This window comes from Hylobates moloch, unplaced genomic scaffold (assembly GCF_009828535.3).
Source record: "Hylobates moloch isolate HMO894 unplaced genomic scaffold, HMol_V3 SCAFFOLD_1, whole genome shotgun sequence".
NCBI lineage: Eukaryota > Metazoa > Chordata > Mammalia > Primates > Hylobatidae > Hylobates > Hylobates moloch.
The window spans coordinates 9113933-9127622 of NW_026652276.1; the positions used below are offsets into that span (position 1 = coordinate 9113933).

The following is a 13690-nucleotide window of genomic DNA, read 5'->3' on the forward strand; positions in this document are numbered from 1 at the left end:
GGCTGAGACAGAGAATTGCTTGAACCCGGGAGGCAGAGGTTGCAGTGAGCCGAGATCGCACCACTGCACTCCAGCCTGGGCGATAGAGTGAGACTCTGTCTCAAAAAAAAAAAAAAAAAAAAAAACCAGCCCTGAACACCCCCCAACACACACTCACACATGACTTGTACAAAGGCCTCCAAGCCAACAGAGGTGCCCTTAGCCACAAAAGCCCAGGAGCCACTAAAGGAATGAGGATCATCAAGGCATGGCAACTCCTGGCCAAAGATAGCAGCTAGAGCCCCTTCTAAGAGGAGACGAAATCAGAGGCATGGCACCCCCCATGAGAAAAAGAATACAAGAGGTTTGAGGAGGGGGTCTGAGGAGACACAGGGTAGCAGCCAACCATTTTCTAAGACAGTGAGCAGCCAGCAGGGTGAGGCAGAATGATCAAGCCCTCCAAACCCAGGGGGCAGGCCCACCATGCCAGGCTCTTTGGAGGGAGGAAGGGCGACATGAGATGGAGGCGGGGGGTTCACTGAGAGCTGGCCTAGGGAGCGGTCGACACGGACAGCCCACCCAGCACCAAATACACACACAGCACCCCTAGCTGTGGGTCCACCCCCACAGGCAAGAGAAAAATCACAGGGAAATCCCAGTGAAAATGACGTTCCGCAGGAAAGACTTCTGCATTTGGTCTTCGGGAGCCCCCAGGAATGGGCTGCTCCCTGCCTGGCCTCCAGAAACCAGGCCTGACATCAGTAGTCCCTCCCATGTACACAAAAACACAGATGAGCTGGGCGTGGTAGCACACCCTATAATCCCAGCTACTCAGGAGGCTGAGGCAGAGGGGCACTTGAACCCGGGAGGCGGAGATTGCAGTGAGCCAGGATCTTGCCACTGCACCCCAGCCTGGGTGACACAGCAAGACTGCCTCAAACAACAACAACAACAACAACAACAACAACAAAAACACACAGATGGACATTGGGAGGCCAAGGTGGGCAGACTGCTTGAGCCCAGGAGTTTGAGACCAGCCAGGGCAACATGGTAAAAGTCCGTCTCTACTAAAAAAAAAAAAAAATTAGCCAGGTGTTGGGGTGGGGGGACTCAGGCAGAAGAATGGCTTGAGCCCAGGGGGTCGAGGCTGCGGTGAGCCATGATCACACCACTTCACTCCAGCCTAGGTGACAGAGCAAGACTCTGTCACCAAAAAAAAAACGAGAACTACACTCTATACAAACAAAAACAAAGCACACAGATGGACAGAGAAGAGAGCCCTGGAACATTATTCAGTAAAAACCCACCTCTCCTTCCTCACTAACAGAACCCCGTTTTGGCTCCACCCCTCAGGGAATGGAAACTACACCTGGATGGGCCAGTGACCTAGTGCTGGTGATGGGATGCCAGAGGCCGGCTTGGGGCACACAGAGAGGAAGACTTCCTCATTGTTAATTTTTTCTTTCTATCTTTTTCTTCACTTCTAGCTGGTTATACTTTAATTTCTTCATTGTTTAGAAGAACCCTAGGTCTTTCCTGCCTCTGGATTTTGTCGCAGCTGATGTGACTCGGGGAACCTCACACCTTGCTACCTTGACGCCAGCACAGAGGGTGGCAGAGGGCAGAGGACAGAACCCAAGTCCTGGATGACAGCAGCAACCAACCATTGCCCCAGGGCCACCCTTGTCCTCTGGATGCCCTCATCCATGAGATGATCCATTTCTTTATTCATTAGTGAGTTTGGGGCAGAGTTTTCCATCATTTGAGCCAAAGGCCTCCCAAGTAATACAGGCAGAACAGCACAGATTGTCTCTTACAATCTTGTGTAAGAATATGCACCCAACCAGCTGAAGGTGACCCTCGGGAACAGCTGGAGGTGACCCTCGGGAACAGCTGCAGGTGACCATCGGGAACAGAACAGCATCGGCTTCCACTCTCTACTTCCTAAAGATCTTTACTGTTTTAAAGGAAATTTTCAGTGGGGAACATCATAATTTGATAATGAAAAATAAGTTTTCCTTAAGTCATAAGATTCTTATCTCCGATTTCCCTCCAAACCAGTAGATCTCAAATTTTTCTGGGGTGAGAAGCCGTACACCCCCTTGAAAAGCAGGGTCTCCCAGCAGGTGTGAGAGTGCAATTCCACACACGATTGGTGAGAGTTCCAAGACTGGAGGTCAAGAGCTCCTGCTCCAACCGTGGGGCTCAAGTAAGCAGACACCCAAGGCTAATTAGCTTTTGTTTTTTTTTTTTTTTTTTTTTGAGACAGAGTCTCGCTCTGTCGCCCAGGCTGGAGTGCACTGGTGCAATCTTGGCTCACTGCAACCTCTGCTTCCCGGGTTCAAGTGATTCTCCTGCCTCAGCCTCCCGAGTAGCTGGGATTACAGGCACCCATCACCAAACGATGCTAATTTTTGTATTTTTAGTAGAGACAGGGTTTCACCATATTGGCCAGGCTGGTCTCAAGCTCCTGACCTTGTGATCCACCCACCTCGGCCTCCCAAAGTGCTGGGATTACAGGCGTGAGCCACCACTCCTGGCCTCATTTGTCTTCTTCGTTGGGAGTTTTTAAGCTCAAACACACCATGGACCACCTCTTAGGGGAAGCCATGGGAAGGCAAGCCTTCCTAGGGTGGGGAGTGTTACCCCGGGACTCTGGCTTCGAGGGCCAGCTGCCAGGCCTCCTCAGCCCGCAGAAGAAGCAGATGCAGGTCCTGTTCCTTCTCCAGTGCTAATCTTCCAAAAGCAACTCTGGGGTCCTGGAACTCAGGCCTCACTACGCTGCCTACCCAACTGGGGGGACACCAGGCTTCAACTATGTCCCCTCTGGACCTGAGGCAACTGATGGGAGGAAAGGCCAAGAAGTGAGAAAGGGGACAAATGAGATCAGGCTCTGGATTCAAGATTCTAAGGCGACTGCCTAGCATGGGAGCTGGCTAACTGGGGCCTGCAGGCCAAATCATGCTCACCAAGTGTTACAGGAACACAGCCATGCCATTCCATTTGCATATTGCCTGTGGCTGCTTTCATATCACAATGGCAGGCTGCAGAGGGACAACTGAAACCTTAGGGCCCAAAGCCAAACAGATGGATTATCTGGCCCTTTACAGAACAACTTTGTCCACTCATGGCCTAGAAAGAATCTCGAAAGTCACACAGCCCATCTCCTAGCCTCCATAAGCTTTCGGCCGTTCCTAACTGCAAGCCTCTCACACCAGGGAGTCAGAGCACCACCCTTCCAGTGAAACTCCAGAGAAAGCAGCTCACCACCTTGCAATACCTTTCGTTCCATTTCTCAGTAACTCTGATCGTGGCCAGGTGCAGTGGCTCATGCCTGTAACCAACACTTTGGGAGGCAGAGGTGGGCGGATCACTTGAGCCCAGGACCAGCCTGGGCAACATGGCAAAACCCTGTCTCTACAAAAAATACAAAAATTAGCTGGGCGTGGGGGTTGTGCCTGTAGTCCCATTACTCAGGAGGCTAAGGCGGGAGGATCACTTGAGCCCGGGAGGTGGAGGTTGCAGTGGGCCAAGATTATGCAACTGCATTCCAGCCTGGGCCACAGAGAGAAACCCTGTTTCAAAAAAATAGTAATAATAATACTAACTCCCACTATGAGAAGGCTCTTGCTTCCCATCGGCTGCAGCTTCCTTTCCTTGAGCCCTCACTGCCCTCCTTCTGCCATCCAAGGTCAAGCACTCACCACCCAGATCAAGTTCTCAGCCCCCATTCTCTGTCTCCAGGAGGTTCATCCCAAGGGCCTTCCCTGCTGCCTCCACCCAGGGCCTGAATCCCTTCACAGTCCTCAGTGGCTGCTCCTCCATGGCTGTGCCCACAACGACCAGGAGCCCCTGCTTTGAATGCAGCAGCCTGAGGTCAGAGTGTCCCCAACTCCCACATCCTCTCAGGGTCTGCTCAGCTACTGGAGTGTCCTGTATGTGGGTGGTGGGTGGCTTCTCAGGGAGTGACATCCCTCCCATCCAAACAGCATCATCTTACATCCAGCTTGTTGTCAGCATTTGTTGAGCTTCTCAAGGGCCAAGACCCTTCCAGATTATACAAGTATGTATAATCTGGCACCTGGCAGGTGCTTAGCTAAATGAATGAAAAAATGAATGAGTGAATGAATAGCTCATAGCAGGTTGGAAAGGGGCTCATGGTGATCATCTTCCTCATCATGATATGGTACCACAGGAGCACACACTAGCAGACGTATGGACAGTGCTGGACACAGGAGCCCAGAGCTGGGAACACTGGAGGAGACTTAAGTGGACTCTTAGGTCACTCGGCCCATCTTTAGAGACCCACTAGCTCAGCCACCACATGAACCCACGCATAACGTAGCCCCATGCCAGTCAAAGCCCCTGCAGGTCAATGGAAGAAGTATTCCTGTTTACCAGTTGGACCGGGGGTACCACAGAACCTCTGCAGCCTTGGAACAGGCAAAGCCATGTCTTGGCAGGTCATTGACCACAGGTCAGTTTTCATCTTGCTGGGAATGGAGGATCGTGGTCCATGCTCCAATAACTCAAGGTGTGTCCCCTGCCAAGAAGCGTCTAGGATTTAGGATCAATGATGCCCTTTGGCCACCAACACTCAGGGGACACAGAAGCAGGAGGAGGCTATAGAGGGGTGTTCTGGGAGGACTGTAAGATGTGGAGGAGGCCAAGTGCAGTGAGTCACGACAGGTGAGTCTGAGAAGGCCTCACCCGAAGAGTGGCTGTGGGAGTGAGCTAGTGTGTGAGCACGCAGGTAGGTATGTGTGAGTGTGTGAGGTTGTATATGATATACAGAGATTTGTGAAGCCTAAAGCTAAAGACGAACGTGTGCCAACCCCAGATGTCAGTGCCCTGAGGGTGTGCTGGGCTCCTAAGATGAACATCAATTGTAGATGGCCTGGTACCCTCTAGCTCCCAAGACCTGATTCGTGGACTCTTAGGCCATTCGACACATCTTTGGAGACCCACTAGCTCAGCCACACCATGAACCCATGCAGAACATAGCCCCATGCCAATCAAACTCCCTGCAGGCCAACGTTAGAAGTATTCCTATATTAATTGGTCCAAGGGGTACCACAGGGCTGAGAGTATCAAGTTAGTTTGGTTGGTATGCAACAACATTTAAAAAGAGAGACAGAGAGAGAGTCCAGCCAGGCGAAGTAGCCCATGCCTATGATCCCAGCGCTTTGAGACAGGAGAATCACCTGAGCCCAGGAGTTCGAGACCAACCTAGGCAACATGGCAAGACCCTGTCTTGAGAAAAGAAAAAAAAAAAAAGGCTGGGCGCGGTGGCTCACGCTTGTAATCCCAGCACTTTGGGAGGCCGAGGCGGGCGGATCACGAGGTCAGGAGATCGAGACCACGGTGAAACCCCGTCTCTACTAAAAATACAAAAAAATTAGCCGGGCGTGGTGGTGGGCGCCTGTAGTCCCAGCTACTTGGAGAGGCTGAGGCAGGAGAATGGCGTGAACCCGGGAGGCGGAGCTTGCAGTGAGCCGAGGTCGCGCCACTGCACTCCAGCCTGGGCGACAGCGCGAGACTCCGTCTCAAAAAAAAAAAAAAAAAGTTAAAGTCTCCTGGACCTTAGAGCTTTGAAATCAGTCACTTTTTAATAATCTTGCAAGGGAGAATGGGGAAAGGACTTTTCTCTTTTTGTATAATGTAAGACTTTAATAACTGTTTTTATCACTCAACTTCAAATTCCCATTATTCAAATTCTCATAAAATTTGATGGCTCTGTAACAAGGATGGTGGAGGAGACAACCCAGAGAGAGGGAGATGGGGAGCGAGGAATGAGGAGGAAGAGGGAACTCTCTACAAAGATAAACCCACCAGCAACTGTAGAAGCTCCTTCCAGCTCCTCCTACATGGGTTAATCATGCGTGCTGGCAAGTAAAAGCAGACAGCACTTAAACCGGTCTAAGACACAGTTCCAAGTCATGGGGTCTTTCTGCCAGAGACTAAGACTCAAAACAGAAGGCTGACCTAAAGCTATCCTCCAGAATTCAGACAAGCCCTAGGTCCTCTTACCCTACCCCCCAATTCAAAATTGTCAAATGTACAAACTCCAGTGCAGGTGAGAAAACTTCACATCTAAGGTGATCACTGTTGACTGAAGCTACAGCCAGGACAAGTCAGTACCAATTGCCTTTCTCCAAGGAAAAAGAAAGCACTTAACTTCTTTATTTTATTTCCACCCATCTGTCCCATTTTTAGAGTCAATTCACTCAAAAGATTAGGATGCCAGTATGCAGGCAGCCTCACCTCCACCTCCCCAGGAAGCCTCCCTAAGAGGGCTCACCTTACCTCTTTGGAAAATTCCCAGCCTTCCAAATCTACACCCGTTTCTCCCTCCTTTAGAGACAAGACTAAGGAGAAGAAAAAGAAACTGGGAGAGGAGAGGGGACGAGAAATGAAGAATTCCACGACAGCCTCACCTCTTTGGATTTCACTGGTGCCTTGGTAATGCGGGACTCTGGCACTGGCAGGACATCCATGACATCACCATTTCAGATTCTTAAGAAAAAGACAGCTTTCCCAGAGCCAAATGTTCCTCTTCCCACCCTCTCTTTGGGGAATTGAAACACAAGCTTTTAGTATGCTGCAAACACCTCGCAGCTGCATTTTAAGATGTTGCATTGGGGTCCTGCCTTTAAGTGGCTGCCCTCATTGCCTCCCTTTGAAAGAGGCCTCCAGATAAGTCCAGGGTAATTAAAATTTCCTGTCTAACCTTGAGTGCTCCACCAGCTCACGTTACAGCCACGGATACACACTGTAGAGTCAGTTTCTTCTGGGCCTTCTCATTCTTTTAAAATCAGGCCACTATTCTCTTGGCTCAGGCTATCCAGTAACAGGCTTGGAAATGGAGAGGGAAATTTCTCTGGCCGGGCTGATGATGCCTCTGGCTTCCCACACTCATTAGAAAACCCTCTTTCTTCTACAACCCACCATTTAGGAGCCAGCCTCATTTGTTAGGTCCTAAGGACTCAGGGACAAAGGACACCACTCCAAGAATCCAACAAACTCAGAGGCTGGGAAGGATCCAGTTTTTTTAAGCCTTGAAAATGTAAGAAATCCCTAAGCCAAATACTTCTAAATAGGAAAATCAAATTTAAACGATCAAAGCATGTCTCCCAGTATCTGTATGAATCTTTCTAGCCCCAAACAAAAAGACAGGGTGTACTTTGTACTGGTCTAATCAGGTTACACACTGCAAGGGGCCCAATGAACTAAGGCGACATCAGAACGTGAATCTAGAAACTGCTTAAAAGTGAAATTCTTAAGCCAGGCACGGTGGCTCACGCCTGTGATCCCAGCACTTTGGGAGGCCGAGGTGGGTGGATCACGAGGTCAGGAGATCAAGACCATCCTGGCTAACACGGTGAAACCCCGTCTCTACTAAAAATACAAAAAATTAGCCAGGCATGGTGGTGGGCACCTGTAGTCCCAGCTACTCAGGAGGCTGAGGCAGGAGAATGGCGTGAACCTGGGAGGTGGAGCTTGCAGTGAGCCAAGATCACACCACTGCACTCCAGCCTGGGCGATAGAGTGAGACTCCGTCTCAAAAAAAAAAAAAAAAAAAAGAAGGCCACGTGAAGACACAGAAACACACATAGGGAAAGCACCAGGTGCTCAGGGTGGCAGAGATTACAGCGATGCGCCCATACCACGAGGAATACCAAGAATTCTGGCAACCACCAGAAGCCAGGAAACAGGCACAGAAGGAGTCTTCGCTGGAGCCTCAAGGGCAGCACAGCCTGGCTGACACCTTGGTTTCAGACTTGTCAGACTTCTGATTTCCAGAGCTATGAGAGGATACACTTCTGTTGTTTTACGCTACCCAGTTTGTGGCATTTCATTCACGCAGCTCTAAGAAACAACCTCACCCAGCAGCAGAGGAGCTAACGAGTTCCTTCCACAGAACCCGGAAGCGCAAAGCACACAGTCCCAGGGGGACCCGGAACTCACCAAGAGGCCAGGTCACCACTCCACAGCTCAAACTGTGGGCTAAATCAGGTTCAAAGGATAAAGTGGACTCAGCAAAGTGAATTATTAAACAAAAAAAGGACAACACAAAATGTGCACTTTTTTTATTTTTTTGAGATGGAGTCTCACTCTGTTGCCCAGGCTAAAGTACAATGGCGTGATCTTGGCTCACTGCAACCTCCACCTCCCGGGTTCAAGCAATTCTCCTGCCTCAGCCTCCTGAGTAGCTGGGATTACAGGTGCGTGGCACCACGCCTGGCTAATTTTTGTATTTTTAGAAGAGACGGGGTTTCACCATGTTGATCAGGCTGGTCTCGAACTCCTGACCTCGTGATCCCTCTGCCTCAGCCTCCCAAAGTGCTGAGATTACAGGCGTGAGCCACCGCACCCAGCCAAATGTGTACATTTACCCAAATTACGGATATGTGATAATCTAAAAATTAGTGGCTAAAATCCACCGGGCCTTCAACATAGGCTGAAACATGGAACTAAATGCATCGCATACATGAATTAATTTAATCCCTACAATAACCCCACATGGCAGGTCCTGTGCTTTCCCATTTGACAGAAGGGAAAACTGATGGCACAGAGGTTTTAAATAAGCTGCCCAAGGAACCTTCCAGGTAGCAAGTGGTGGGGCTGGGGTTTGAACCCAGGAAGCCTGCCTCCAAGTGCTTGCTCTTCCCAGCCTCACAAGACTGCTGCTGCAATGAGTAAAATCTGGAAGGTAATCCAATAGAAAACAAATTGGTGTGTTACATTTTCTTTAGTGTTTTTAACATTCTTATGTTATTAATTTAAGCTGTTGTGGCCACACCACCACCACCAAGGATGAGCCATCTGAGAATGGGGACAACACAGAGAGGAAGGTGGCATAACAAAAAGAGAAACTAAGCACTGATGGCAGCAACAAAGCTCCTAGATCTAGCCATACCTGAAGCTAGTGATGGCTTTTTGGTTTCCGCAGCCAAATTATTCCCCTTTTGTTTATGCCAATTTTGGTTGCAAGTGACAGAAAACTCAACCTAGAAAGAAACACCAAGTACTGGTCGAACTGTTAGCTCTGCTGGGATCCCAGGCCACACACTGCCTTCCCCTTAGCTTTTTTTTTCCCCCTTGAGACAGAATCTCCCTCTGTCACCGTAGCTGGAGTGCAATGGTGTGATCTCTGCTCACTGCAACCTTCGCCTCCCAGGTTCAAGCAATTCTGCCACCGCAGCCTCCCGAATAGCTGGGACTACAGGCCTGCGCCACCACTCCCAGCTAATTCTTGTATTTTTAGTAGAGATGGGGTTTCACCATGTTGGCCAGGCTGGTCTCGAACTCCTGACCCCAGGTGACCCACCTGCCTCGGCCTCCCAAAGTGCTGGGATTACAGCCGTAAGCCACTGTGCCCGGCTCCCCTTTGCGTGATCCTGGTCCAGTACCTGTTTGCTCACAGATGCCACCTTGCTTCGTCTCCCAAGACCCTCTGAGCGTATGGACTCTTTTTATCACTCTTAGGTAGTCAACTACAAGTTGATCTTTCCAAAGATTGTTTTATAGGAAAAATAAAAGAAGCCTGAGTGGCCACAAGAAAACTTGAAGATAAAGGTCCCTCCCCAAGATCCCCTGAATCCAGCTGGACTGGGAGGAACTGGTGGGGTCTGGGAGCAGCCCGGCCAGGGCAGTCTTCCCATGAAAGGCATTACCCCAGAGAAATCAAAGGGCTCCAACAAGCCTTGCCTCACCCATTGCTTTTCCATTTTCGCCCCAGCCGCATTCTTTAGCCCCACTCAGCCTTCCTGAATTGCCCGAACTACACCCAGAAAACGCCACAGATTAGTGCCTGGAAGCCAGACAAAGAAACCAGGGTGTCAGGGAGGCAGAGGAGGCGGAGGCTCCCAGGTGGCGGCTCTGCAAACCTCCATGCAGGGGCAGCGGAGGCTCAGGCGACGCAGCGCCAGCCACAGCGCCTTTAAATAGAACCTCCACGCGGAGGGCAAACACATTCCATGCGCTTTTAAAAACGCCCAAGCATGACCTGGCCGGCGGCCTCAGCTCCCCCAGGCATTTTTCCCGTCTCAGCTCAATTCTGGAAATATTAATAGCTCGGTTAAGAGCTTACCGGGTGCAAAATACTTTTCGGCCTTAAAAGGCAGGGGCCGTTACTGCTCCCACTCTCCAGATGAGGAAACTGAGATCCAGGGAGGTTCCAGGCGACGAGGTGGACTAGTGGGTCTCTATCGCCTGCCTCTGGCTCAGTGTCTCCCCAGGTGGGCGGCTCCCCGCGCACTGGGGCTCACAGAGCAGGACCGGAACGAGCCCCCGCCGGACCGGTGCCAGCGGCCAAGTTCGGTTCCCACAACCGCCACCGCCGCCACCCCCGCCTCGCGCCCCCAGGAGGCTCCCGGGCCGCGCTTGCTCCAGGAAAGTCCTGAATCTCTCACAACGAGTTTACCAAACTCCCTGTTTTCGGCCTCCGCTCATTCATCAGACCCCGCGCTGCAGCCAAGGATTAACTTTCCCCTTTTGTTTTAAAAGATAAAAGGCCAACAGGGGCTAATTTTTCCCTTGGGGGATACAGTGAAAGCTGGCAGGTGAGGCGCGGCGACGGCTCCCTTTCCTAGAAGTTGCTTTCGGAGCAAATCTCCGGACCGGCGGGCGGAGGGGGCGGGACCAGTGGTCGGGGTTGGGGGACCTGGAACTGGGGCCCGGCAGCCGCCGAGAACTTTTTGGGCTCCATGCCGGAGAGCTCCTGCTCCTGGTGTCCCCCCTCTTCGGCCCCGTCCCCCACCGCGCCGAGATAGACCCGAGCACGCAAGATCTGGCTGCGTTGGGCCAAATGCTACCTGCACCCCGGGACCCCTCCCCACACAAACGGGGCCAGGGACTTCGGACCAGAAAGCCCTCCCGCTCCCTCCCTGGTCCCGGGGGCGAAGGGCGCGCAGCGGGAGCTCACAGTTTGAACATGCTCTCCAGGTCCTTGATGAGGCGGCGGCTGAACTCCGGGAACTCGGTGTAGGGGTTGAAGACCCTGCAGCGCCGGGGCCGCGCAGCGCCCTCGTTGATGTCCAGCCGCCGGCTCAGCTGGGCGCTCAGCTCCGCGTCCGCGCTGGCCGTGGGCGCACGGGCGGGGGGCTCGGGCTCGGGCTCTGGGGCTGGGGCGCCAAGGGGAGCCAGCTGGGGGCCACTCTTCTCGGCCTCCTCGCGCCGCAGCCGGCGCTCCAGTTTGCGCGCCAGCTCCTCGCTGGCCATGGCGGCGGATCGCAGGACGCAGGAACGCGGGGACGCGGGACGGGGCGCAGGGAGCTGGCGGGCGGCGCGCTCCTCGCAGGCTCGAGGCTCTACACCACTCCGCTGAGGCGGCGGGGACCCGGCGGTTGGGAGGGTCTGAGGACCGACGGGCGGGCGGGGAGGGCGGGGCGGAGCTGCGGCTTTAAGGAGGCGCCAGGGCTCAGAGACCGCCAGCCTGGTGGGAGGAGGCCGCGAGTGTCTGCGCGTCCCGGAGACCCCGACCTGCTTCCTCTCCTCGCGGTTCCGGGCGGGAGGCTGACCTTCCCCCCGGGACCAGGCAGGGACCCTCGGATCAACTCCGACCTTGCTGCCCCCGTCAGCTCCGGGGAAAACCGTAGCGGGAAAAAGCGTCTCGACAGTTCAGGCGGTGCCTTTCTTGTCCCCCAGAAGTAACCTGACTGGAAGCGCTCGCGGCCCGGGACAGACTGGGTGGGGGAGGCGAGCGCCCCCGAGCGACACCCACGCGTCCCCCGCGTCTGGGAGTGGTGCCCACCCTCCCCGCGGTCAGGGAGTGGGAGGCGCCCGCCCGGAGCGCGGGGCGGGGGAGCTGCTTTTCAAACACTCATTGAAACGAAATGTTTCCAAAACATGCTAAAAATACTAAAAACAAATAAGCAAACAAAAAAGAGGGAGCGCAAAGGAGCAGAAAAAAACTCCGGTTTTCCCTGGAGGCAGGAAAGCAGCGCAGCTTCAGGGACTCGGGCTTTTTTGCGTGAAACCCACAAGAAAGAGAAGAAACCTGGCGCGGAGACTCACACCCGCAATCCCAACACTTTGGGAGGCCAAGGTGGCGGGATCTTTTGAGCCCAGGAGTTCGAGACCAGACTGGGCAACATAGACTGTCTCTACAAAAAACTTTTTAAAAATCAGCCAGGCGTAGTGGCGCTCGTCTGTAGTCCCAGCTACTCAGGAGGCTGAAGTAGGAGGATGGCTTGAGCCCGGGAGGTCGAGGCTGCAGCGAGCCATGGTCAGGCCACTGCGCTCCAGCCTGGGCGACAGAGTGAGACCCTGGCTCTAAAAATAAACGAAGAAGGAGAAGGAGGGAGAGGGGGAGGAAAAAAGAAAGGAAAGAAGGAAAAGAAGCTTGAAATTTAAATCAGCATTTTTAACAAGAGGATAAAAACAAATACAGTCGTCATTCTCCCCAAGGAAGGCTGATGCCGCTGTTACATCAGCCAGGCGTTGAGAATCTTGTAAACACGGGTCCGTCCCCGCTTGAGAACGACGCTGCTCTGACCCACCGTGGGCTGATGACTGGGGTGGGTCAGTGACCCCGCTGGACTGTGGTCGTCTGAGACCCAGGGACCAGCCTTTGGCATGCGAGTGCAGGGCATGCGGGGGACCTGGGTTAAAATGTTATTTTTAAAAAGTTATAAAGGAAAATACATTTTTACACTTCCTGACCTGGTGGTGGTAACTAGGAGGTTGGCTTTGTTGTCACATCTGTTTTGACCACTTTATGTGACACATTTCAGAGAAAAAAGGTAAAAAGTTTTTTGTAATTAGAAAATATTTTTTTAATTTTATATTTTAAAAACTTTTTTTTTTTTTTTTTGAGATGGAGTTTCACTCTTGTTTCCCAGGCTGGAGTGCAACGGCGTGATCTTGGCTCACTGCAGCCCCTGCCTCCTGGGTTCAAGTGATTCCCCTGCCTCAGCCTCCTGAGTAGCCGGGATTACAGGCGCCCACCACTGCAACTGGCTAATTTTTTGTATTTTTAGTAGAGACAGGGTTTCGCCATGTTGGCTAGGCTGGTTGTGAACTCCTAGCCTCAGATGATCCTCCCACCTCGGCCTCCGAAAGTGCTGGGATTACAGGAATGAGCCACCACACCCAGCTGGTTTTGTTCTTTTTTAAAAATGTTCTTATTCCATTGAGCTCTCCTCAAGAAAGAAGAAGTTCAAAATTCTTAATGGTCTCCATCAACAAGAAACTGGGGCTGGGCGCGGTGGCTCACACCTGTAATCCCAACACTTTGGGAGGCAGAGGCAGATGCATCACTTGAGCCCAGGAGTTTGAGACCAGCTTGGGCAACATGGCAAAACCTTGTGTACAAAAAAAAATAAAAAATAAAAAATAAAAATAAATAAAAAACAACTGGCCAGATGTGGTAGTATGCACCTGTAGTCCGAGCTATTTGGGATCACTTGAGCCCAGGAGGTGGAGGCTGCAGTGAGCCATGATCAGGCCACTGCACTCTAGCCTGGGTGATAGAGTAAGACCTGTCTGAGAGAGAGAGAGAAAGAAGAGAGAGAGAGAAACTTTGCATGAGTAGGTAATACAATTTGTTTTAAGACAGAGTTTTGCTCTTGTTGCCCAGGCTGAAGTGCAGTGGTGTGATCTCAGCTCACCGCAACCTCTGCCTCCCAGGTTCAAGCGATTCTCCTGCCTCAGCCTCCCAAGTAGCTGGGATTACAGGCACCCACCACCATGCCCAGCTAATATTTTA

The 13690-nt window shown here is 52.2% G+C and overlaps 1 protein-coding gene across 3 annotated transcripts in view; it reads right to left on the minus strand.

Annotated features, from left to right (window-relative positions):
* Window positions 1–11592, minus strand: part of EFHD1 (EF-hand domain family member D1) — a 50634-nt gene extending 39042 nt beyond the window's left edge. Inside the window, exon 1 of one of the 3 annotated variants that reach the window (XM_032753816.2) lies at window positions 10907–11592. In XM_032753816.2, coding sequence (XP_032609707.1) covers window positions 10907–11202 — 296 coding nt within the window. In that variant the 5' untranslated portion in view covers window positions 11203–11592. Of the gene's footprint in view, window positions 1–6416; window positions 6448–10072; window positions 10175–10906 lie in introns of those variants that run through there. The other 2 variants (XM_058437193.1, XM_032753817.2) reach the window with 2 other exon arrangements.
* Window positions 11593–13690: the final 2098 nt, after the last annotated feature.